Source organism: Borostomias antarcticus (assembly GCF_949987555.1).
Source record: "Borostomias antarcticus genome assembly, chromosome: 25".
Lineage (NCBI taxonomy): Eukaryota > Metazoa > Chordata > Actinopteri > Stomiiformes > Stomiidae > Borostomias > Borostomias antarcticus.
Genome location: NC_140258.1, coordinates 5,644,209 through 5,669,900, shown reverse-complemented (window position 1 = coordinate 5,669,900; position 25,692 = coordinate 5,644,209). Strand labels below are relative to the sequence as shown.

The following is a 25,692-nucleotide window of genomic DNA, read 5'->3' as shown; positions in this document are numbered from 1 at the left end:
AGGTCCTCCCAGGGTTAGGGTAACACATGGAGCTCCTCCTAGGGTTAGGGTAATACATGGAGCTCCTCCTAGGGTTAGGGTAACACATGGAGGTCCTCCCAGGGTTAGGGTAACACATGGAGGTCCTCCTAGGGTTAGGGTAACACATGGAGGTCCTCCTAGGGTTAAGGTAACACATGGATGTCCTCCTAGGGTTAGGGTAACACATGGAGGTCCTCCTAGGGTTAGGGTAACACATGGAGGTCCTACTAGGGTTAGGGTAACACATGGAGGTCCTCCTAGGGTTGGGTAACACATGGAGGTCCTCCCAGGGTTAGGGTAACACATGGAGGTCCTCCTAGGGTTAAGGTAACACATGGAGGTCCTCCTAGGGTTAGGGTAACACATGGAGGTCCTCCTAGGGTTAAGGTAACACATGGAGGTCCTCCTAGGGTTAGGGTAACACATGGAGGTCCTCCTAGGGTTAGGGTAACACATGGAGGTCCTACTAGAGTTAGGGTAACACATGGAGGTCCTCCTAGGGTTAGGGTAACACATGGAGGTCCTCCTAGGGTTAGGGTAACACATGGAGGTCCTACTAGGGTTAAGGTAACACATGGAGGTCCTCCTAGGGTTAGGGTAACACATGGAGGTCCTACTAGAGTTAGGGTAACACATGGAGGTCCTCCTAGGGTTAGGGTAACACATGGAGGTCCTACTAGAGTTAGGGTAACACATGGAGGTCCTCCTAGGGTTAGGGTAACACATGGAGGTCCTCCTAGGGTTAGGGTAACACATGGAGGTCCTCCTAGGGTTAGGGTAACACATGGAGGTCCTACTAGGGTTAGGGTAACACATGGAGGTCCTACTAGGGTTAGGGTAACACATGGAGGTCCTACTAGGGTTAGGGTTACACATCGAGGTCCTACTAGGGTTAGGGTAACACATGGAGGTCCTACTACAGTAGGACTCAGTATCCGTATGTATTTTCTTTTCCATGCCTGCAGTGGCCCATACTTTAGCAAGATTGGACCGCACTGTAGATTACAGTGTGTGTGTATCTGTGTGTGTTTGTGTGTCTGTCTCTGTGTGTGTGTGTGCGTGTGTATGTGTGATTTGCCCTGTGGGGTATTAAGAGAACAGGTGTTGAGTGTGTCAGCTTGTTAACACTTGAGAGGTGCCCTGTCTCTTCTACTCAGCGTGTCACATAGGCAGGGACACCGGACGCGCCCTATGGCTATGGATATGCATTCAAGCATGTGAAGAGAGGACATGTGTGTGTGTGTGTGCGTTTGTGTGTGTGTGTGTGTGTGTGTGTGTGTGTGTGTGTGTGTGTGTGTGTGTGTGTGCGTGGGCATGTGTGTGTGTGTGCGTGTGTGTGTGTGTGTATATGTTTGTGTGTACACTCAATTACTGTTGTTACTTGATATCATTTTCCTCAACAGTGGCAGCAGTTGTCACACAGCCCTGTAACCTGAGAGACATAGGAGGAAGTGTTTTTACTACAGCCTCCAGGATAAGTGCAAATGTGTCAAAATGACCCACTTCTAGTGAGGCTAAATTGACACCTTGAAATACTCTCTCCATTCTACCATATCCGGCTCTTCCAGGCCAAGGGGACTTGGAACAGAAGATAAATCAGGCCACTCAGTTCTACCGTACAGTATCAGCACTATCATTTACTGCACATTTTCCCAGTAAGATCGAAAGAGGTGATTTACTAACCTGATTTGCAGGACAGGAGGTGGAGAGGGAGGTCGATGTGGAACAGTACAGTGAGTCGATAAATGAACTGTTTGCATTACATAATTTGGACATAGTCTTTTAGTGATATTCACTGTGATATCAAAGCACACTATTACAAGTGCTTGCAGTTAAAGTAGGCAAATGTTTTACGACAGGAATGTATTCATATTAAAGACAATTAACATGGTGAGGTAAGTCATTTCAGAGAGAGAGAGAGAGAGAAAGAGAGAGAGAAAGAATAAAAATAAATATCAAGTGATGTTGTGCTGAGTGTAGCTACTGAGTTTAGCAAGTTCATTCTACGATGGGCTGAGGGAAGAAACTCTTTCTGAGCCTCTCTGTGTTTGGGCTGAGGGAAGAAACTCTTTCTGAGCTTCTCTGTGTTTGGGCTGAGGGAAGAAACTCTTTCTGAGCTTCTCTGTGTTTGGGCTGAGGGAAGAAACTCTTTCTGAGCCTCTCTGTGTTTGGGCTGAGGGAAGAAACTCTTTCTGAGCCTCTCTGTGTTTGGGCTGAGGGAAGAAACTCTTTCTGAACCTCTCTGTGTTTGCTTTGATGTTTAGCTGTGCTCCAGTGTTGTGAGATCCTCTTTGAAGAGTATGTCTATCTACAGTATGTTTAGCTATGCTCCAGTGAGTCCCTCTATAAGGAAGAGTATGTTTAGATATGCTCCAGTGAGTCCCTCTATGAAGAAGAGTATGTTTAGCTGTGCTCTAGTGTTGTGAGAGCCTCTATGAAGAGTATGTTTAGCCGTGCTCCAGTTTCTGACTGCAGCCTGCAGAGGATCTAGGTTCTGACACCTCTGAGATAATGCTTCCTGTTTGGTCCTGATATATATTTGGGGGGATATGAGGTCATCAGAAATAGACCATGGTCTTGTAGACACAAAACAGATCTAGCATAAGATGCTACACAGACAGTCAGTCAGATGCAGTGAATCTGCTGTCATCATCTGGGTTCAAGACAGGCCACAGGTTATCAGTGTGCCAGGGCCAGGAGAGAATCAGCCTGTCGTTTGGTGCCCTCTAGTGGAGAACTTCTAATATGACAACGTACCTCAGCCATTTCTTGAGAATTTCAGAAGAAATATATAGATTGAAATTTGATTTGATTTATTTGACAAAAGCAGTTACAATCAGTATATATAAAAAACATACAGTATGTCTGCAATGTCAGGGATAAAAGCGAAAAGTCCAAGACTTATTTCCATCGCTGTCGCTGATGTACAAGGAGTCCAAGTGGAGACCGGCATCAGCTAAAAGTGCTTTGAGCAATTGTACTACATAAAAAACAATAAAATACAATACAAGTGCAAATATGCAAATAATATAAATACAACATAGTGAGTTTCTCATGGAACCAGAGTAATGTAACATCCACACTCATGTTACATCATTGGACAACATCATCGGACACATAGCTTATACAGGAGGTCGCTAAATAAACGTTTCCTGATCCTTGTTTTAAAAGCTGCTGTACTTTCCACTTCTTTTATGGAGAGAGGTAGTTTGTTCCACTCCACAGCACAGCATTGATAAAATATATTCCTCCTGTCTTTGTCTTGTGCTTGTAGAGGGCTACATTTCCCAGACTAGCTCTAGTGTTGTGACCATGTGCTATTTCCTTAAAATAGTTGTTAAAATAGTTCGGGGCTCTACTGTTTAGGATCCTGTGGACCATAGTAAGTGTTTCAGGGCTTTGTTGAGACTCCAATACCATGAACTGACGGCATAGTCAAAGTGCCACTGAATTAAACATGAGGCTAAATTTTTTAGACAATCTTTGTTTAGCAGTGTGGATTTCCTAGCTAAAAACCTAGTTCTGGCATTTATTTTCCCCAGAACATTTAGTGCCATGGAGGCGCCTCCTAAAGTCCCATCTAGGACACAGCCTAGATACTTGACCGAGGGTTGAGATGCCATTTCTACCCCTCCAGTAGTTATGACAAGTTTGTCCTCTTTGCTAATGTAAATGTCTTTCATGATGCACATTTGATTTGTTGAGCTGATATACTCACATATACGTTTCTGGTTTTCTCCACAGTGACAATGGTGTTGTTTCTGATCGCAACCACCATAACCTTGAATAACTCCTCCCATGACAACCAGACTAGAGGTAAGCTGCTATAGATCTGACTCAACAACAGCCCTGCCATAACCTTCGAAGGCTCATCTACTGAGGTTAAATACTCTTATTTTCTCCTCAGAAACCCCCGCCCATCAGGGCGCACACGTGCTTCCCTCAACGCTGGTCATATCTCTGCTTCTTATCATCATCGTCCTTCTGACGGTCTACCTCCTGAGGTAAACATCGTACAAACATGCAACATACACCACATAATTTCACACCAACACCCCCTGACAGTCTAGCTCCTGAAATGAACTGATACTGAACTCCTGAAATGTAATCACAACTATTGTGGTTTAACCTTAAGTTGATTAGAATCCCTTTTAACTGACCGCAAAACCACTAGTCTTCCTGAGGTCAAAAACACACAGCATACAACACCATACTATGCATACAATCACATAACATACAACACCATACTTTACCTACAAACACACAACATATTACTATTATTACAAAAGCTCAACATGCAACACCATACGTACAAACATGCAACATACAACATCATACTCTACATACAAACACACATTATACAACAGCTAGTTCCAACCGCGCATTGTGATTGGCAAGAGGCATCCGGTGTCGTGCCAGTAACCACGATATACCAACGGGCAAATCATCGGTAAAGCCTCCTTAAACGCTGTCAGCTGCATTAAGTTGCCAATAGCAATGGTAAACAATGGAGAACTATTTCGGATTGCAGATGAACACTACAAACCCATCTTTTTCACACACAAAAAAATAAGGACAGTAAGGTGCTGTTGTCCATCCATCCATCCATTGTTATCTGGGTTGCGGAGGCAGCAGTTCCAGCAGGGGCCCCTTTCCCTAGAAACATCAAGCAGCTCTGCCTGGGGGATCTTTAGCTGCTCACAGGCCAGTGTGGAGATGCAATCCCGTCACCTGGTTCTACCCCGGGGCCTCCTCCCAGCTGGACATGCCTGGAACACCTCCCTAGGGAGGCGCCCAGGAGGCATCCTCACTAGATGCCCGAACCACCTCAACTGGCTCCTTTCAACGCAAACTCTACTCCGAGTCCCTCACGGATGACTGAACTTCTCACCTGATCTCTAGGGGAGACACCAGCCACCCCCAGCCATTCTTAGTCTGGATAAATTAAAGGTAGGATAGGTGATTTTTGAGAAACCAGGAAGTGTAAACTAGATTTACTTACCTTGATCAAATCTAATGGGTGAGTCATGCAAGCAGCAGCGCTCCCAAGTACCGATGTGAAATGTGCTTCTCAGTCATACTATAATAAATGAATCGGTCAACCAAGTCTGTATCAAAACATTTCATCCCTCTGCTTCTCGTTGGAAATCAGACCGGCCTCGCTCGCTCCTACTGTAACCCTAACCCTAACCCCTCCCCTAACCCTTCCAGGAAGAGTGAGCTAGATTATGAAAATCCAATCAATCCAAAAAATATGTACAATACCTATCTTTTAAACTCAGCCCAAACCAGCCTTGGGTCCCAATTCTCCACACAGCATGAGTGTGTATGTGTATGAATGTGTGTGTGAGTGTGTGTGTGTGTCTGGGGGTGAGCACAAGGGGGGGGGGCAACAGCTGCAGTTCCACAGAGACAGAATACAAACAGCCTGACGAATCAGATAACACCATGCCCACTGGCTCTCTCTCACTTGTTCGCTCGCTCACTCACTCACTCACTCGCTCTCTCGCTCTCTCTCTCACTCACTCACTCACTCACTCACTCACTCACTCACTCACTCACTCACTCACTCACTCACTCACTCACTCACTCACTCACTCAATTCACTCACTCAGCTCCTCTCCTAGAGCCGAGCGTACTCTGCTTCTCATGAGAAAGAACAGCTTTGTCTCGTTCAGATGGTAGGTAGGTCTTAGATGTAATGTCCCTCGCTTGTTTAACTGAAGACTTGCTTCTAGGGGGTTATGATCAGGACCTGTTGTGTTTTTTTCCCCTCTCCTTTTTGTCCTCCTCCTCCTCGCTGTCCATCTGTCTGTCTCTGGTCAGGTTTCGGAGCCACAGGAAGGCTCTGGTAACCTCTGTCGATAAGAAGATACCCAATGGCTTCTTGGAAGAGCAAGGTATGTTTCCGGGGCTGTTATCTAACCAGTCTGACATGCCATGATGGAGTGTAGACATTGTTTGTACAGACTGCTTTCATATAGTTTCAGCAAAGAGTCTTAGTACACACAAAATACTGTGTTGTACAGACTCTGACTGTTGTAGAGACCCTGACTGTGTTTGCAGACACTCTGACGGTGTTTTAGAGACCCTGACTGTGTTTTAGAGACCCTGACTGTGTTATAGAGACCTTGACTGTGTTATAGAGACCTTGACTGTGTTTGTAGAGACTCTGACTGTGTTGTGTTGTGAGTCTGTGTTATAGAGACTCTGGTATAGAGAAACTAAGTTGTAGAGTCTCTGACTGTGTTGTAGAGACTCTGACTGTGTTGTAGAGACTCTGACTGTGATGTAGAGACTCTGACTCTGTTGTAGAGACTCTGACTCTGTTGTAGAGACTCTGACTGTGTTGTAGAGACTCTGACTCTGTTGTAGAGACTCTGACTGTGCTGTAGAGACTCTGACTCTGTTGTAGAGACTCTGACTGTGATGTAGAGACTCTGACTGTGTTGTAGAAACTCTGACTGTGTTGTAGAGACTCTGACTGTGCTGCAGAGACTCTGACTGTGTTGTAGAGACTCTGACTTTGTTGTAGAGACTCTGACTGTGCTGTAGAGACTCTGACTGTGTTGTAGAGACTCTGACTGTGTTGTAGAAACTCTGACTGTGTTGTAGAGACTCTGACTTGTTGTAGAGACTCTGACTGTGCTGTAGAGACTCTGACTGTGTTGTAGAGACTCTGTTGTAGAGACTCTGTGCTGTAGAGACTCTGACTGTGTTGTAGAGACTCTGACTGTGCTGTAGAGACTCTGACTGTGTTGTAGAGACTCTGTTGTAGAGACTCTGACTCTGTTGTAGAGACTCTGACTGTGTTGTAGAGAGTCTGTGTTATAGAGACTCTGGTATAGAGAAACGATGTTGTAGAGTCTCTGTGCTGTCGAGACTCTGACTGATACTGACTGAGTTGTAGGGACTCTGACTGTGCTGTAGAGACTCTGACTGTGCTGTAGAGACTCTGACTGTGCTGTAGAGACTCTGACTGTGTTGTAGAGACTCTGACTGTGCTGTAGAGACTCTGACTGTGTTGTAGAGACTCTGACTGTGTTGTAGAGACTCTGACTGTGCTGTAGGGACTCTGACTGTGATGTAGAGACTCTGACTGTGTTGTAGAGACTCTGACTGTGATATAGAGACTCTGACTGTGTTGTAGAGACTCTGACTGTTGTAGAGACTCTGACTGTGCTGTAGAGACTGACTGGGATGTAGAGACTCTGACTGTGTTGTAGAGACTCTGTTGTACAGACTCTGACTCTGTTGTAGAGACTCTGACTGTGTTGTAGAGACTCTGACTGTGTTGTAGAGACTCTGACTCTGCTGTGTCTGTCCTCAGGAGAGCAGACTGTGGTGCTCCTCCCTAGGTCTCCTTCTCCCTCCAAGAGGTACTTCCCCATCCCTCTGGACTCGCTGGAGGATGAGTACCGCATACGCTCAGCAGACGACTGCAAACTCTTCAGAGAGGAGTTCAATGTAGGTTTCCTCACACAATAGTTCAGCCCGGCCAGCCATCATGGTGACACCGTTGGCTGTGAAACTCATGTAGCTAGACACCCCATGCAGTCCTCACATGTTTAATCAAAAATGTTATGCCTCCGTGTGCATGTGTGTGTGTGTGTGTGTGTGTGTGTGTGTGTGTGTGTGTGTGTGTGTGTGTGTGTGTGTGTGTGTGTGTGTGTGTGTGTGTGTGTGTGTGTGTGTGTGTGTGTAGTCTCTGCCTTGCTGCTTCCACCACGGTTCATTTGAGGAGGCGGGTCGGGAGAGCAACAGGGAGAAGAACCGCTACCCCAACGTCCTGCCATGTGAGTGACAGCGCCTGAGGCCTGGTCACACCATGCTCTAACGTTACACTGTTACTGTAGAAGAGGAGGAGGCAGACACACCTTTTTAGTCACCTCAACAACCTGCCCTGGACCATCAGAGAGAAGAAGATGTCCAAGGCAACACTTCAAAATAAAAAGCCTTTATTCCAACGGCTATTACATAGTAGAAAAAATAGTACCTTCATCGATTACTCTGAAGTTAACCTGAGGAACGCTGCAGCACTCTCCTTCCTCGTTCATGCCCTGAACCACGTTCAACCCAGAGTGCTGCACACAGAAGCCTCTTTAACCCTAACCCAGATTGCTCCACACAGAACGCTCTGCTCCACGATCGTGTAGCTGCTGCCCATTGATATCAGCTGGAAAAAGACAGTGTAAAGCGAGCATGGCCTAAGCCCAGGTCCACATACAGAAGATACTGTGGAGTAAGACCCGACCATAACTTCATCTCATTCTCCTCTCCTCAACAGACGACCATTCCAGAGTGGTGTTGGCTCAGGTAGATGGGCATGCGTGTTCGGACTACATCAACGCTTCATACATAGATGTGAGTTGTTGACTGGATCTTATTCTCTCCCAGTTGAATGATTTCAAACAGGCTGATGAATTACTTTCTTAATTTGACGTGTCTCTCTTTCACACAGGGTTATAAAGAGAGAAACAAATTCATGGCTGCCCAAGGTACACATTTCCCATTACAGTAATGTTTTACTAGAACAGAACCTAGGTTCTGGATGTTTAATGGTAAATGGACTGCACTTATATAGCGCTTTTCCACCTTAGCGGCACTCAAAGCGCTTTACAATGACCTCTCATTCACCCATTCACACACCAATGGCGGTAGCTGCCATGCAAGGTGCTAACCTGCTCATTAGGAGCAATTTGGGGTTAGATGTCTTGCTCAAGGACACTTCGACATGTGGACAGTCAGAGCTGGAATTCGAACCACTGACCCTTCGATCATTGAACGACCCGCTCTACCAACTGAGCTACAGCCGCCCCCTCTGCTAATATTTGATGCTGTGCTCCAGTATCTGCACGTGTGTATATACTAGTCTGATTTGGTCTCCCCAAGGTCCAAAGCACGACACTGTGGCTGACTTCTGGAGGATGGTCTGGGAGCAGAAGACGGCCACCATAGTCATGCTGACCAACCTGAGGGAGCGGAAGGAGGTGAGTTCCCCTATAACCTGAATGGAACACGTATTTTCTTAAGCTAGCTAAACTAAACTAAGCTAACCTATTAGAATGGAAAATGTATTTTCCTAAGCTAAGCTAAGCTACACAAGCTAACCTGTTAGAATAGAGCATGTATTTTCATAAGCTAAACTAAGCTAACCGAGGAGTTGTGTCTTCTGATCTGACAGGCCTTGTGATGTTCTGAAGTGCTGCATTCGTCAGATCACCACTCGTCCTATCACGCCCCAAAGTCATTGGGTCTTGTAGTGGGTGCCATTTCTCTGAGCTTAGAATCCATACAAAGTGTCCCCTGCCCAAATTAGCAAACAGTACTGAGCACAACGTGGTATTGAACCTCAAAGGGATGATCAATAGAGATACAACACAGGGTTGGCAGCGCAGAATAGAGATAGGGCTGGATCAATAACCGAGTAATTGGTGATCAGATCCTGAGAGGCAGCCTTGTAATTAGTCTCAGGTTTTCATTAATGGCTTTAAAGCATCACAGAGATGATCTGGGTGACAGACACATCCCACTCTGTCTATTAACCATATACACTTCTGTGTGAGGAATGTGATGGCATCAGTTGATGCTGTGCTGTTTCTCTGCAGGACAAGTGTCACCAGTACTGGCCTGACCACGGCTGCTGGACATATGGACACATGAGGGTAGCCATGGAGGACTTCACCGTGCTGGTGGACTACACCATCAGGAAGTTCTCTATACAATATGTAAGCATGGCTGCATCTACCAAACTACTCATCTCAACTAACTCATCTTTATCAACTGGACTACCAACTGAATCCAAGTCACTTGTTTTCTAGTGTCGAAACTATCCACAGTTAAAAATGTTATGCCTCCGCGTGTGTGTGTGTGTACTGTATGTGTGTGGGGGGTGGGGGTGGGGTGGGGGGCGGGGTGTGTGTGTGTGGGTGTGCGCACGTGCATGTGTGTATGTGCGGTTGCATGTGTGTGTATGTGTGTGTGTGTGTGTGCGTGTGTGTGTTGAGCAGCAGGGCAGTGATGGACCCAGAGCGCCTCGCTTGGTCACTCAGCTCCACTTCACCAGCTGGCCGGACTTCGGGGTGCCCTTCTCCCCCATCGGCATGCTGAAGTTCCTGAAGAAGGTCAAGTCGGTCAACCCCCCCTACGCCGGACCCATCCTGGTCCACTGCAGGTACAGAGGGGGGGATTCTACCCAGAAACCACCTCCAGGGCTTACATGCGTGGTGGTTGTACGTACATGTTCATCTTTTCCTCATGCAGAGTGTGAGTGTGAAAGTGTGGCTAGGTATATTCAACGCTAGGATCTTTGTATATTCAAATTTGTCTAGAAGCCTCTGCTCTTCTGTAAAGTTGTTCAAAGTTGTGTTTATTTGTCACATACTACATCATACAGGGACAACGAGTAGTGAAATGGCATGAAGGCATGGCCGGAATGTCACTCAGTATTGTCGTGTGACGTACAGTACAACCCCACCTGTGATGTCGGAGGCTCGCTGTGCCAACTGCTTCAGCAGCTGTCACACAGCAGGGCTCTCTGTCCACTGAATGGCTCCCATTGATTGTCCCCCAACACCCGACACTGGCATCCCAGCCTGCTGCCCCAGCTGATGTCTGTCCGACTCTAAATGACCCTGTTGACTCCACTGGGAAACGTTGGTGGAAACTTGTGGACGAGCAGGATTTTAACACATCACATAGTTCTGACCACAAGCTGCATACCTGTGAAGGTCAGAGGGTCAGTCTTCCACCTACTTTTTAAAGGGGCACAGTCATGTTGTTTCAGTTGATATTAATGACCTGTGTGCATGTATGCCTTTTTAAAATCACCGTGTAGCCGTTTCCTGTAAATGAGAAAAAAAAAACACTGAAAAGTCACGGAAAAACATCAAAGGGCGCTTGAAGGGTGACGTCTCTGGACGCGTTTGCCCTTTGAGGTTTTGCTGCAGTATTTCTCATATAGGAAACGGCTACACTGACTGTGATTTTAAAGGCCTACACACAGAATTTAAGCATTTAATCCGAATAATATCTACTGAAATGAGCGTGCCTGTACCCTTATAAACCTTCTTTTGTTTACAGTATATTGGCCTCGTAGTAGAGTAGACAGTGTAGCAGTAGTAGACAGACATGCTGTCTAGACATTAACAGCATCCTCCTGTCTTCAGTGCGGGCGTGGGTCGGACCGGGACATTCATCGTCATAGACAGCATGATGGACATGATGCACGCAGAGCGGAGAGTGGACGTGTTCGGCTGCGTGGCCAAGATACGCGAGCAGCGCTGTCAGCTGGTCCAGACAGATGTAAGTTCTGTTGTCGACTGTTCCAAGATAGTTTCGCATGGCCGAACCTACAGTGTCTCCACACTTTGTTTACGCTGTGCCATTGCTGGAGAAAGGTCTGTTTGGACTCCGTTCGGGGATAAGCGGGGGAAAAACGCTGTATTTAGGTTGCTAGCTCACCTCGGAGGTTGTTGTTGTTTCTTTGAATCTGATTGTCGCCACTGATTGGGCCTGGTGTGTAATCCGTAGCCAGTGATTGGGCCTGGTGTGTAATCCGTAGCCACTGATTAGGAAGTAATAAAATGAAACCAAAACCTACATCCTTGGAGTTAGACTACTGTAGTTCCAAGATTGAACTGAGATGTGAAATATTTTCCCTCTTTTCCCCCTTAATGTCTTTCTCCCTCTCTCTCTTTCTCTCTCTCTCTCTCTCTCTCTCTCTCTCTCTCCCTATCTCTCTTTCCCTTTCCCATCCTCTTCTCTCTCCATCCCTCTTTCTCTCTCCCCTTTTTTCCCTCCCTCCTCTCTCTCTCCTTCTCCCTCCCTCTCTCTCTCCCTCTCCCTCCCCCCATTCTCTTCCTCCCTCCTCCTCTTCCTCTCCTCCTCTCAGATGCAGTACTCGTTCATCTACCAGGCTCTGTTGGAGTACTTCCTGTATGGAGACACTGAGCTGGATGTGTGTTCCCTGGAGGGACATCTGCAGATGCTCCACAACACCAGAGCTCCTCTGGACAGGCTGGGCCTGGAGGAAGAGTTCAGGGTACAGCTGCACAGACCTTTTGTCTCCCCCAGGGTTTTTCCTGGCCCAGAATGGGTCTTTGGGGGGTGATGAGCACACTTTTTCTTTTGTTTTCTTTTTTATACCAGCATATATAGGCCTATATTCTTTGCTGGTGTCAATTACTAGAGGTCCAAACCATGGACAATGCAAGAAAGAGGGATGGGCTGCACTTGAAACAAGCTGTCAAACACATTTGGAGATGATTTGAATTGATTTTCCTTTGAGTCTGGCTAAAATCTCTTTGGGGGGTGCCAAAAAATCCTCTTTGCAGGAAAAACCCTGTCCTCCTCTTATCTCTCTGCTCCCCTGTCCTTTCCCATCAAGACTAAGCTGTCCCATACGCTTATTTCCTGTGGCTGCCATATTGGTCGAGTCTGACGTAATCAGGTGGGAGTTTAGTAATGACAAGTTTGTTATTCCGTTAGTGTATTCAGCCTGTTATTTTGACTATTTTGGTTCTTGAAGTGGTGTTTTAATGAACTTTTAACATTGGAGTCAACGGGCACTTCCGCATTCTCCCACCTGATTACATCAGACTCGACCAATATGGCAGCCACAGGAAATAAGCGTATTGAAAAGAACTTTAAACGAAAGTAAACTTTTGGAGTGCTGTATGTTCATACCTCACAGTTAATACCTCATACAGTAGCCTATCTTAGACCTTACACCTTATACAGTAGCCCTACAGTAACCCTAACCCTATCTTACAGTAAAGGTGATGACCTACTGGTAACTGTAACTGAATAAGTGTTTTCATTTGCTGAAGTCAATCATGTTCCCCACCTCCAGAAGCTGACCAACGTGCGCATCATGAAGGAGAACATGAGAACAGGGAACCTTCCTGCCAACATGAGGAAGAACCGGGTGCTTCAGATCATCCCATGTAAGGAACACTCCAGTTCTCCTAACTGTTCCATAATACATCACAGTCTTCCTACATCAAAGCATTGCTGCAGTGTACAGTAGTTTCTGTCTGTTGGTTCCACGTTTGGTGCTAATAATGACACCATTGAAGTTATCTGTGCGCTGTTTCCTGTCAATTTGATTTCAAAGTTGATGCGAAGTTTCTCTTCTATGTCGTCTTGTTTTTCCTCAGATGACTTTAACCGGGTCATTCTCTCAGTGAAAAGAGGGCAGGAGTTCACAGACTACATTAATGCTTCGTTCATTGATGTAAGTACTCCCTACCATTCTATGTGTATCGTCTTCAATGGTATGCACGTTCTCAAAAGCTCAGTACGGGTATTGCAGCATCAGGTACTGCATGTGACGGCCTGTGTTGTTGTGTCCCTGGGGCGGCCATGTTCAGGGCTACCGTCAGAAGGACTACTTCATTGCCACGCAGGGCCCCCTGCAGCACACGGTGGAGGACTTCTGGAGGATGGTGTGGGAGTGGGGCTGCCACTCCGTCGTCATGCTAACAGAGCTGAAGGAGCGAGAGCAGGTACAGACGGCACTGTGGTGGGGCTACGCTAGCCACGGGGAGGACTGGAGGGCAGTGCTAGCCACGGGGAGGACTGGAGGGCAGTGCTAGCCACGGGGAGGACTGGAGGGCTACACTAGCCACGGGGAGGACTGGAGGGCTACGCTAGCCACGGGGAGGACTGGAGGGCAGTGCTAGCCCAGGGGAGGACGGGAGGGCAGTGCTAGCTCAGGGGAGGACTGGAGGGCAGTGCTAGTGCAGGGGAGGACTGGAGGGCAGTGCTAGTCCAGGGAGGACTGGAGTGTTATGCTAGTCCAGGGGAGGACTGGAGTGTTATGCTAGTCCAGGGGAGGACTGGAGTGTTATGCTAGCTCAGGGGAGGAGTGGAGGGTTGTGCTAGCCCAGGGGAGGACTAGAGGGTTATGCTAGTCCAGGGGAGGACTGGAGGGTTATGCTAGCCCAGGGGAGGACTGGAGGGTTATGCTAGTCCAGGGGAGGACTGGAGGGTTGTGCTAGTCCAGGGGAGGACTGGAGGGTTATGCTAGTCCAGGGGAGGACTGGAGGGTTATGCTAGTCCAGGGGAGGACTGGAGGGTTGTGCTAGTCCAGGGGAGGACTGGAGGGTTGTGCTAGTCCAGGGGAGGACTGGAGGGTTATGCTAGTCCAGGGGAGGACTGGAGGGTTGTGCTAGTCCAGAGGAGGACTAGAGGGTTATGCTAGTCCAGGGAGGACTGGAGGGCAGTGCTAGTCCAGGGGAGGACTGGAGGGTTATGCTAGTCCAGGGGAGGACTAGAGGGTTATGCTAGTCCAGGGGAGGACTGGAGGGTTATGCTAGTCCAGAGGAGGACTGGAGGGTTATGCTAGTCCAGAGGAGGACTGGAGGGTTGTGCTAGCCCAGGGAGGACTGGAGGGTTGTGCTAGTCCAGGGAGGACTGGAGGGCAGTGCTAGCCCAGAGGAGGACTAGAAGGTTATGCTAGTCCAGGGGAGGACTGGAGGGTTATGCTAGTCCAGGGGAGGACTGGAGGGTTGTGCTAGTCCAGGGGAGGACTGGAGAGGACTGGAGAGTTGTGCTAGTCCAGGGGAGGACTGGAGAGTTGTGCTAGTCCAGGGGAGGACTGGAGGGTTGTGCTAGTCCAGGGAGGACTGGAGGGCAGTGCTATACCAGAGGAGGACTAGAGGGTTATGCTAGTCCAGGGGAGGACTGGAGGGTTATGCTAGTCCAGGGGAGGACTGGAGGACTACGCTAGCCCAGGGAGGACTGGAGGGCAGTGCTAGCTCAGGGGAGGACTGGAGGGCAGTGCTAGCCCAGGGGAGGACTGGAGGGTTGTGCTAGTCCAGGGGAGGACTGGAGGGTTGTGCTAGTCCAGGGGAGGACTGGAGGGCTATAGTGGGTCATTTTCACTTAAGCAGCCTGGGAGCTGCAATTAGCAAGGCTGTTATTTCCTTCTTCTGATGAAAGTGTTTTTGCCTTTTGTTGTACTCTTCCATCTCAATCTTCATGTACTAATAATAATAATAATAAATTTGATTTATATAGCGCTTCTCATTTGCCGAGACAGATCTCAAAGTGCTTTACAGATAAAAAAACAAATGGCACAAATAAAAGCTATTAAGAATGTATGTATAATGACAGTATTTGTGTCATTTTTTTTCCAGGACAAGTGTTTCCAGTACTGGCCAGCAGAGGGCAGTGTGACATTTGGAGAGTACACTCTGGAGCTGACTGCTGATGCACTGTGTGACACGTTCACTCTCAAGGACATAGTTCTCACCTACAGACCAGTGAGTTTGACGACATAATGAAAAACAACATGATTAAAGGTTTGTGTTCAGTCAGTGTAAGGTTAGGGTTAGGGTGATAGGTTTGAATTCAGGTACAGTTGTGGTTGATAGATTTGTTTTCAGGTAGTGGCTGATACTTGAAGTTTGTATTTAGGTAGTGGCTGATGTAATCCTTATTAATATGTTAATTAAGATTAAGATGTTACTATATGTTGTTTAGTCAGTCCATAAAAAGGCATTTGGTTTAACTGATTACATGCCATTGGTCTATGTACCAAGTTCAGCCTAGCTTTATGGAGGGTGAATGTGGGACGTCTAGCCAGCGGTGATGGGACAGACGATGTCCGTTTCCAGGAGAAGCAGTCCCGGCACGTCCGTCACTTCCACTTCCACGGCTGGCCGGAGGTCGGAATACCAGCTGAGGGAAAAGGAATGATTGACATCATCGCTGCCGTGCAGAGACAGCAGCAGCAGTCTGGAAACCATCCCATAATAGTTCACTGCAGGTAAGTAGCACGGGCTGCCGTCCACGTACACAGGACACACATGCACAGACTGACTCTCTGTCACATCCTGTATCTCTGTCTCTCTGTGTGTGTGTGTCTCTCTCTCTCTCTCTCTCTCTCTCTCTCTCTCTCTCTCTATCCCATTGTTTCAACACACATTTTTGCTTTTTTTTGTTCCATTGTTTCAAATAATATCACACTGGAAAACAAATGTTCATAACTACAGTACATATCCTTTTAATTAAAAACGCCCTGCTTCCCAAAGACTTGTCTATTTCAATAAACTGTGAATTTGTCCTCAGTGGACCGAGAGTGCTCTGCCTCTGCCTAAGCCGCTCATGTGATCCCGTATAAAGACTGCACGGGCAAAGCTTTGATCAGGATCTGCTGTAGCTCCAGGTGAAGTGATTCTAATGCAGCTTGGCCCGCTGGGACTGATCCAATCCACCGATTCACTGTCAATTAAAACCTCTCAAAGTGAAATCTCCGACTCCCACCGTGATTAATCTGATAAGATGAGCTAACGACAGGAAATGGTGTCATCACTCTCTTCTACTTCTTCATTGCCGCCTGTCTAAGAGGGGCTTTTTAAAGCTTTCTGTCTCCCCTCAGGGAAGGCTAGACCACTCCTCTCTCTTTCCCTCCCTCCCTCTCTCTCTTTCTATCTCTCTCTCTCTCTCTCTCTCTAACACTGAGCTGCCTCACTTATTAGTGTTAACATTAGATTAGCATCTCTTTAAGTGAGTCTGATTATTAGTACTATTAGACAAAGGTCACATTTTCTCCATAATCTCGTTTCTCACTCAAGGATGATTGCGGCTGTTTTAGTTTCAGGGTTTTTTACACCACTATCATGTCTTGGGGGGGATTAGAAAACAATGACAGTTCCACAGCTGCATTTGCTGGAGCAAAATTGGGCAGCACTCTTCCACCTTATACCTTCTAATTGTGGAAATACTTCTGATTTAGTGTGTTATATCAGCTATAACATGACATGTTTGTTCATTGTTTTCAATAGCACCTTTTAAAGCACTGTAATCTTTATATTACTGGAACCGTTGCTCTGATTTGACCAATTTTGCTCCAGCAAATAATCATCCACTCTGTATTTAATTTTTGCACTTGCAAGTTAGAATTCAGTTCCAACAGTTATTATACATTCTGAGCACATGTGCAGAGTGTCTTGTTCTTGTTAGCTGCAGGTCTAGATTCAAGTCAGCCTTGACTCTTAGTGTTAAGTTCAAGTTGAAGTAGGTTTGTTTTGCACAAGTTACAGGTACAACATGCAATGAAATGCTTACTTCATGTCCATGTTAATTGTCTTGTTCTGTGTTCCTTCACAGTGCCGGTGCCGGTCGGACTGGGACGTTCATCGCCCTGAGTAACATTCTGGAGAGGGTGAAAGCAGAGGGTCTGCTGGATGTATTCCAGACAGTCAAGAGTTTACGCATGCAGAGACCTCACATGGTCCAGACTGTGGTAGGTACAAAACACTATCAAAATACACATTGTTATATTGTTATATTATGGACTGGATGTATTCATTGTAAACCCATTTTTTTCTTTTTACTTTTTTCAGGAACAATATGACTTCTGCTACAGAGTGGTTCAAGATTTTGTAGACATCTTCTCAGACTATGCCAATTTCAAATGACAGTATTTAGCTGGCGTATAACATGTCCATCTAATGTATGCAATTTTTTTCAGAAATGTGTTTTCTAGACCAAGCTCTTTTTACACTTTGCACTTACCTACAGTACTTAGACATGTTGTAACATATTGTAATATAATTGTTGATAGATTCAGCAGGAGAGTAATTGAGTTTGCATTCAGAAGTCATACTGCTTCAGCTAATTGGTATCTTTAGTAATTTTATGTAAAAATGTTCAGTATCCATGTGGCACTGGGTTGGATTAACATTATAGAGGAAAGACAATGCAGATCATTTTGTTTGTAAATCTATGTTTATATTTATCAATTACAGTAATCTACAGTATGTCTCAGATGCATAGATGTTGATGTAATATAGAGTAAATGTACATTTTATTGCTGAGTTTTATCAATACTAATTTATGTTAGGAAGAAGGTTGCGTCTCTTTTGCCTGTGGTCTGACATACTGTTCTGTATGAAGAGTGTACAGACAGTTTTGGTAGACTTAACGTGGGCACAGTAACATGATTTTGGTACATGATTTTGGTACATTAATAGAGTTTGGCACATTAATAGTTACAACTGATTTTGGTACATGAATAATGATAATGAATATTGGATGATGAATAGTGATAACGATTTGAGATGCTTTATCAGACCTGAACGGAATCTGTTGGGAATTTTTCATTTTCTTCAGGTTTTTCAACTTAAAATCAGGGAAATTCTACAGAGGCATTTTTAAAGATTTTTGGTTTACAATGTTTCTTGTGTATGCAGAAGAATTGAAAACATTTTACACAAATATGACATGTAATTTGTTAGATATACAGTACAATGGCATAACAACCACTCATAGTAGTACATTGAAAGTAATCAATTCACTACACACATTTGAGCATGAACTAGATTTATTTACTTTTTCTTTTTAGGCAGCTGCAGAATTCAGCGTATTTTATGATGAAAAAGTGAAGAAATTCTTAAAAATCCCAGTGGATGCCATTTGGACCTGTCCATATGAATAGCATAGTGTGTCATTCACCTCACATATCCACAAACAAAAATCTAACAGCTGCTAGAGATTACCATAGAAGATTAGTCATCATTATATCCATCTATCCTGATTAGTTGAATTGTTTTTCTTATGTCAATCACTTAGTAAATTGTTATTTATGATGATGAAATTAAACAGGTATGCTTAGAACAGGTCAGCTGTAATGTGAGTTTATCACATTATATTCAGAGGGAATATTTAATTATGAATCTTCTTAAACTGCCTAAGTCTTTTTAACACTTGCATGTTTACGTAAAACAGTGCCATAGTATGCTGATTAGAAAAATGTTCTGATCAAATGTGAATAGTCACTAAGTGACCTGTACTTTGAATTAGAACACTGTAAGCAGGCAAGCTGTTACATGATTTTTAAGGATACGGGATTTGTATTTATTTTGAATGTGTGTGCAATGCATCACATGCAGTCTCCATCTCTGAACCAGTAAAATATTATATGAACTGTATTGTTAGCTACTGTACATACAGTAATGTTGCTATTGCCAGTGCACAGACATTAACTATAAATAATAACAAATGGTATTTATTATCACATAGCTGGCATCCATTTAATATTGTAAGTTACAATAATTGACATACTGTCATGTAATTAAAGTAAATACCTTCAATAATCTGTATGTAGAATCAGTACTTTGCAGAGCTATTTTCTCATACTAAAGGTGTCTCCAAGGTGTTCTCCTTTTTTTAGAGAAAAACTTTCACGCATAATGATTGTATAGGCTTATGATGGTTGACATACAGAGACTTTCCAAACTGTCCAAGTACAGTATGAAAGTGATTTATTTAGTGCACAAGCATCTCCTTCCTGTACTGTTTTCTCTTATAGAATCTGTATGGAGTTTATAGTTTACTTGCCAATGCTGGTTGCAACAAATTAAATGAATATGGCTACGGTTGTTTCTGTTCTGTATGTTTATTAGTTCTGTATTCACTCAAATGCTTGTCCACTCATACTATACAGTGTTTTATCATGCAATCAAGTTTTCATGTAATTCAGTTGGATTCCCCATGGTGATCCACTATATGCACTAATCCAGATCCATTAGTAACACTTTGTCAGTAAATACATCACACCTGCTCAATTCAGATTATAATCCTGACGACACAGCCATCAACAGCACCTATAAAACTGACTTCTGGCTGTCCCCTTTCACAATTTAACAAAATACACAGAGGTGAGGCAGTATTTGACTTATTTGTACACACATTTGAATAGAAATTTGAAAAGAACTACTGTATGGCAACTGTGCTGATAAAATGTGCTCTAGCTTAGTGAAGGTTCGTTCATCAGTTGATCATTTTGACCATCTTTCTTTCCAGCTGCCATGGATCTTAGCGGCAGGGTGGTGGTGAATGTTGTGCTGTTGGCGTTTGTGGCGCAGGTCACGATGTGTCAACACTGGTCATACGGATGGCTACCTGGCGGCAAGAGGAGTGTGGGAGAGCTGGAGGCCACCCATGAGGGTGAGGATCCTCTGCCTAAATCAATGAAAAAGCTAAATTAACCCAGTGTCTGCAAGACATGACAACATTTTAGTGTGTTGACAGTTAATACTTGAGAATAAATGTACAACTGCAAGCACTTTAAATTTGTATTGGGATGTATTTCCTCGTGTCACAGTTGTGTTTCACGTGGGAGTATGACTGTTGGTTGTGCGGGTAGCATTTTGTATTGTTCTGTAAGGAGATGTGTGTCTAACTTAGATGATGGGCTCAGGAGGTGTAGTGGCACTTCCTGAAAAGACAAGCTCCCATACCCCACAGAGGATGAGAACATACAGTACCAAGCAGTAAGTACTCCTATGCATAATGTATTAGCTATGTCAATGTGTACGGTATCTTAATTTGTAGTGTACTGTGTATATGTGCTTTCTTTAAGGTGATTGAATAATATGAGTAAGTTACCAGAGATAAACCTCTATTTAACCGCAGTTCAGACAGGTGTTAAGATAATGCAAATACAAGGTTGTAAGGAACATATTTATTTACTCTCAAATGTCCCCTCCAGATCGATGACCAATCGAATCATTTCAAAACAAAGAAACATCTGCCTCAGGAATGAAGAGTTTTAAGAACAAAAAGTTATCATCCTTAACATTGTTATCATGATGAGTGATGAAGTACAGTATTGGATTCCAGCTAACATTTATTGATTTTACTAACCTGATGCATAGCTTATGTATAATTATAATAAAGTTTAAGTCTCAAAAGACTGATTAAAACAATGTGTCGTCTCCTTTCCATAATCTCAGCCTCCACTGGAATCCAAACATTTTGTGACCAATTAAAGGCTGCCCTGACATGCTATGGAATGATAATTACAGTAGTTGTGTAATTATGTCATGACTGACAAGCTTCATCAACTTGTGATGCAACAGTCCTAGCATGACAAAAGCAATTTAATTAGAAATCAATTGTGTCATTAGATTTGAAACAGCCTATTTGGAGTTGTCTATCTATTTCACCGATGTCAACGCACCCTCAGGCAGAAAACAAACAAGTAATTTCAACTTTAACTGCTGTAACAATTTAAATTTATTACATCTGTTGTAACCTGACTAATTTCTTCCCTGAAATGTCAAGAGAATTCAAACTTTTCTACAAGTTTTGCTGGATCATACATAGACACCCAAAAACAGACAATTTGTAAAACTTTCCTATACGAGAAATTAATGTTCATTATAAAATTGGAATTTCATATCAGGGAAGAGGAGGAATCAGCAGGGGGGCATAGGTTTTAAAGAGAACTCATTTGCTGGCAAAGCCCGGCAGACTGGGAGCCCTACTAATCGCCTGGTGCATAAGGGCCCAGGCTTCATGAGCTGTGCTGACACCAGGGAGAGCTGGCATTGTTAGAGCGTGCTTGTAATGCACACCACTGAACCCAGACGCGCCGGCACTTCTGGGAAAAGGTGAACATTATAAAAGCACATAGAATTAGAAATAAATTAAACCCACATTCCAATGCACTTCCAGAACAATGGTTCTTCATTTGTGATACCTCACATCGTTGGTTTAATATTCATGCTTTTAATTTGCATAATGCAATCATTTCCTTTGATGAGGCAAGACTTTTTTTAAGTATTCTTTCTTTGCTTCTTTTTTAAAGTTCAGTAGGCCTATAGTAAGCACTGTCTGTGTGGCTATGCAGACGGGAGGGAATGGTGTAGGTTCTTCATGGAGACAGTTGGACACTCAGAGAGACAGAATTACAACACCTCATATTGATAGTAGACAGTAGGTTTTATCATGAAATAGTTGTGTGTTCATAACTTCATAGCAGATGCATTGGGAACATTAATTTGTGATCATTTGTGTTTTCAACAGTTCAATTGGGCCTGTGTGTATCCTCCTTCCTAGCCTTTGTTTGAAGGTACAACTTTCTTTCCCAAATGTCCTCATCAAGGATCTGCTTAATTGCACTTATACTGTATCAAGACAACAAAACCTGCTGGTATCAATGCTTCCAAATTTGATTTAACCTCACTTTCTCCTTCCCAGACCCCCTGGTGGATATTCACTTTGTTTACCCCAAATTAAACTTCATATTGTTTACAGTCTCTTGGTCCCTGAACATTTTATAGCATTTTAGATTTTTTTTTTTTTTTTTTAATTTGTAATGATTGTAGAGTTGGGATTCATTTGAATGTTGCCCTCATCTGCATGAAAATTATATAATTAACTTTTGATTAACCGGCTGGGTTGAGTCTGTTCCCCCATGCGCACTGGTGAATGCTACCCACCGCATTTTAATGAATGCTTTCCAATCGAGCGGCGACCTTTTCATCAAAGAGCCGCAACTGGAGCTAAACAACGGTGGTAAACAATCAGGGTGGAAACAATACTAGAGGCCAGCGGGCGAGGATGTCATCCTTAAATATAACAACCAAGATGAAAGCCACCTTATTGGGCTTTAGTGGATGTAGCAGGAAGCCAAGTGCTTGTGTTGCTGGGCGCTCTGGAGGTCACGTCCATTGGCACTCTGGGAAGGAAAGGACAGGAAGGCAGAATGGCCCATTGTTACTTGTCCTTGCTCTAGGGGAATACTATTATGAAGGGCGATACATTTCTGATACTTTGATTTTGGTGCCATTCATTCAGCTTCAAAACAACATATTTGGATAATAGTTTCAGGAAAGAGGAGCCTTTGAGCTCTTCCTGTCAAGGTTATAATATTCCCCACCTTCCTGTCAATTAAGTACATTCAACTTCTGTTGCATCCGATTTTTAAGTTCCATTCTTGTTGTTTTTGTGTATCATTTCTTTATACTGTAAAATGTGCTCCTGTTTGTTGTTCTAGCCCCAAGGGTCTTTATTGAAGATGAACACAATTGTCACCTCCAAACATGTTCAACGTACACTAGGCCAGTTAGGACAGAGAGCGTGATGAAGTTGTCGGCCCTGTTAGGTGCTTTACTTGTGGTTTCATGAACAGCTTGGTGGAATTTCCCAGGAGAAAACTTTGAGACTGAATATCAATGGGAATTTAGTGTGGGCTTTTCTATGTTCCCGCAGGCTAGAGAGAGAGTCTTCTGAGGGGGTTTAAATGTCAGTGAGGTCTTGAAGCAGTACTTACTGGAGGAGCTTTAGATTTAGCACACTTTGGAAAGTGTACTTGGTTGAAATAAGGAGGTAAAATGGTAGACTGAGGATGTTATACTGTAGAATGAGTTGATACATGATCTCACGTGAGTACATATATACATGCTTGGTTGTGAGTTACAAACAACAAAGCTCAATACAGTGTATTGCACGGTGTCGGCCAAACCATTATACTGTAATAGTCAAAGTCGATTTTGTCATGTCCTCATCTCTCCACATGGTGACACTCTTGAGCTGTCTGATTATGTATCTGCCCGTATCCAATAATTCAATGACAGAAGTTGGAGATATCTCCAAATCAAAGTATAACATCAACCAGCTCGAACGTGGAAGAAATTAGTTCCAGTTGCCATAGCTATCAAATGTGTATAGTATTTACAGCAACAGCATTTTATTTATTGAAGGCAGATCATAACTTGCTGAAGAGATTGAGCAAAACTTCAGTTAAAATAATTCAATTGGCTGAACAATGGGGATATTTTGAAATGTGTGGATCATAGTAAGGGGTTTTAATGAACAGGTTCCCTGGTTAAGAGGAGGAGTTCTAAGCCATACGCTAGAGCTAGCTGTGGAAAGGCACTGGCCTTCCCTCTCCTTCCTGGCTGTGGAGATCAAACTCCCCTCCTTTGATCAAAGAATAGTGTTAAAGCACTGGGAGGAGGAGTAGGTATCAAATATGAATGAGTACAGCTGTGTTTTGATGGATATGTCTCAAAGTATCGCAGTAAGACACCGCTGAAGGCCAGGAAAGCTGTTTGTGTTGGGGAAATAGGCTCTTTCCCTGCTCAATTCTCTCCTGCCAGACTTATCTTTGGTCGTTTTTCACTATGATAGTGTAGGACTCTTTTGTTGGCAGAGAGATAAACCCCAACTGGTACAACTGTCAGATAGGAAAGAGATCCAAGCAGTCATTTGTTGTAATATGAATGAATGACTCCACATCCTCAGGTTTAGCTTCTTTTTTTTTCTTAAAAAAATTAATATCAAATTTGTGAGGCAGATGTGCATTACATTAGGTGCAGCTGAACCTCATAAGCGGATGGAATATTCAAGTTCTAATAAATGATATGAAATCCTATATGTGGAGAAATGGCGTCTTTGTCAACATTATGGAGTGTTCATGGTTCTGTTTCCTTTTTCACCCGGTGGGAGCTGTGACTCGCTAGGGTCTGGAAGTTGATACTACAGCATCCCCAGCCGAATTAATATAAAAACAAAGATGAAGTTTGTGTTAGAAAAAGATGACAGCCTATACATTAGCCATTATCTTAAAGTTGATCCTGTAGTCTGACCATGTGGCGGAGTGTTCACACACACTGAATATTCTGGCCTCTCTCCAATCGTCGGAGAGGACCGTGTTCACAGCAGTTCATCCTCCGGACCTGTGGAAGAACAGGGTCCCTGGTCAACAGGGGGGGGGGGCAACATTATGCCAGGGTTGATTAGCCTTACTAACCGCATGGCTCCTCGAGTTCCAGGGTGGATCTCTACAGGGAGGAAGGTTCTCAGATCCTGTCAGCGAGGGGTCATACTAACCGCCTGTAATCTTCAGGGTGCTCCACCCGACATGACCCACATCTAACACTCGCTCCGCCCCCTCAGCTCCCCCACCCCTCCCCTACCCACGGCCTTCGTGCCTCCACCCCCACCCCGATGCCAACCTCAGTTCCCCTCCCACGTCCTGGCCGGCCACCCCTCTGCACCCCCTCCGTGCCACCGTCGGCCCCGTCCGGCTGGCCACAGCGAGGAGTGTACGCCTCAGCCCGTCGCTATAGCAATTAGCAGTGTAAGGCAAGCAGTAGGGAAGACAGGGTTCCCGTCCGCGTCTCACCCCCAGATCATGAGCCTCCAACACCACTTCAAGGAGAAGCAATTAGCTATAATAATGATAATGTCTCGTAGAGGAACAAAGAGCATCTGAAACGGAGCGCGGGTGTGAGGCTGGCTGAGTGGGGTGCTAGTAGTAGGGGGGTTATTTGAATACTCTGAACTGATTATCAAATGTATGCACTGAGGAATTTGTGCCTTTAATTATCCTTTCCTTTCATGGGTGCACCAACAGAGTGCAGTCCAGCCATGTCTGGTCAGTGGTCTTAAGATATCAAACTGGGCTTATATCTTTTACTTCCTGCAAGGCTGACGTGAGGGGTAGATCACGGGCTACACCGCTGAGAAGACAGGGCTGGGATACACTGACACATTTCTTAATTAAGCACTTTTTGAATTCATTTGGAAGAAGTAAAAAAAGAGAGCGAGAGAGAGAGAGAGAAAGAAAAGGGTAGATTTTTTATTTGATGTTTAAATATCACAGATGTCTTGACGCTGTCTCAGATGTTGAGAACAAACCACAATACTGCCGAGACATCTGAAACAATTCCACCCAAGGTTGTGGGCAAACAGATTTGGGAAGCAGACTCTGACTTGTTCAGAGCACCAACGTGCCGTTCCATTCTCACCTCTTCCTCCAGTCTCGTACGTGAAGGTTTATAGAGGATATTTCACTGGGTGTTGTGCAAAACGAACCATGTCCCCAGAGCAGCAGCAACTTCACCTTGGCAGAGTAATGCTGTGATA

General features: G+C 44.5%; 1 protein-coding gene across 1 annotated transcript; it reads left to right on the top strand.

Moving 5' to 3' along the window:
* Positions 1-3,770: 3,770 nt before the first annotated feature.
* On the top strand, positions 3,771-17,450 carry LOC311326012 (receptor-type tyrosine-protein phosphatase epsilon-like; the record flags this gene model as incomplete). The annotated part of the gene is made up of 19 exons (XM_084458844.1): positions 3,771-3,837; positions 3,929-4,025; positions 5,848-5,921; positions 7,352-7,488; positions 7,727-7,817; positions 8,309-8,385; positions 8,483-8,519; positions 8,914-9,011; positions 9,630-9,749; positions 10,032-10,195; positions 11,190-11,325; positions 11,915-12,064; positions 12,875-12,968; positions 13,182-13,258; positions 13,395-13,529; positions 15,165-15,290; positions 15,645-15,796; positions 17,140-17,275; positions 17,376-17,450. 19 exons carry the CDS (start codon positions 3,771-3,773, stop codon positions 17,448-17,450), a joined length of 2,043 nt encoding a protein of 680 aa, XP_084314970.1.
* Positions 17,451-25,692: the final 8,242 nt, after the last annotated feature.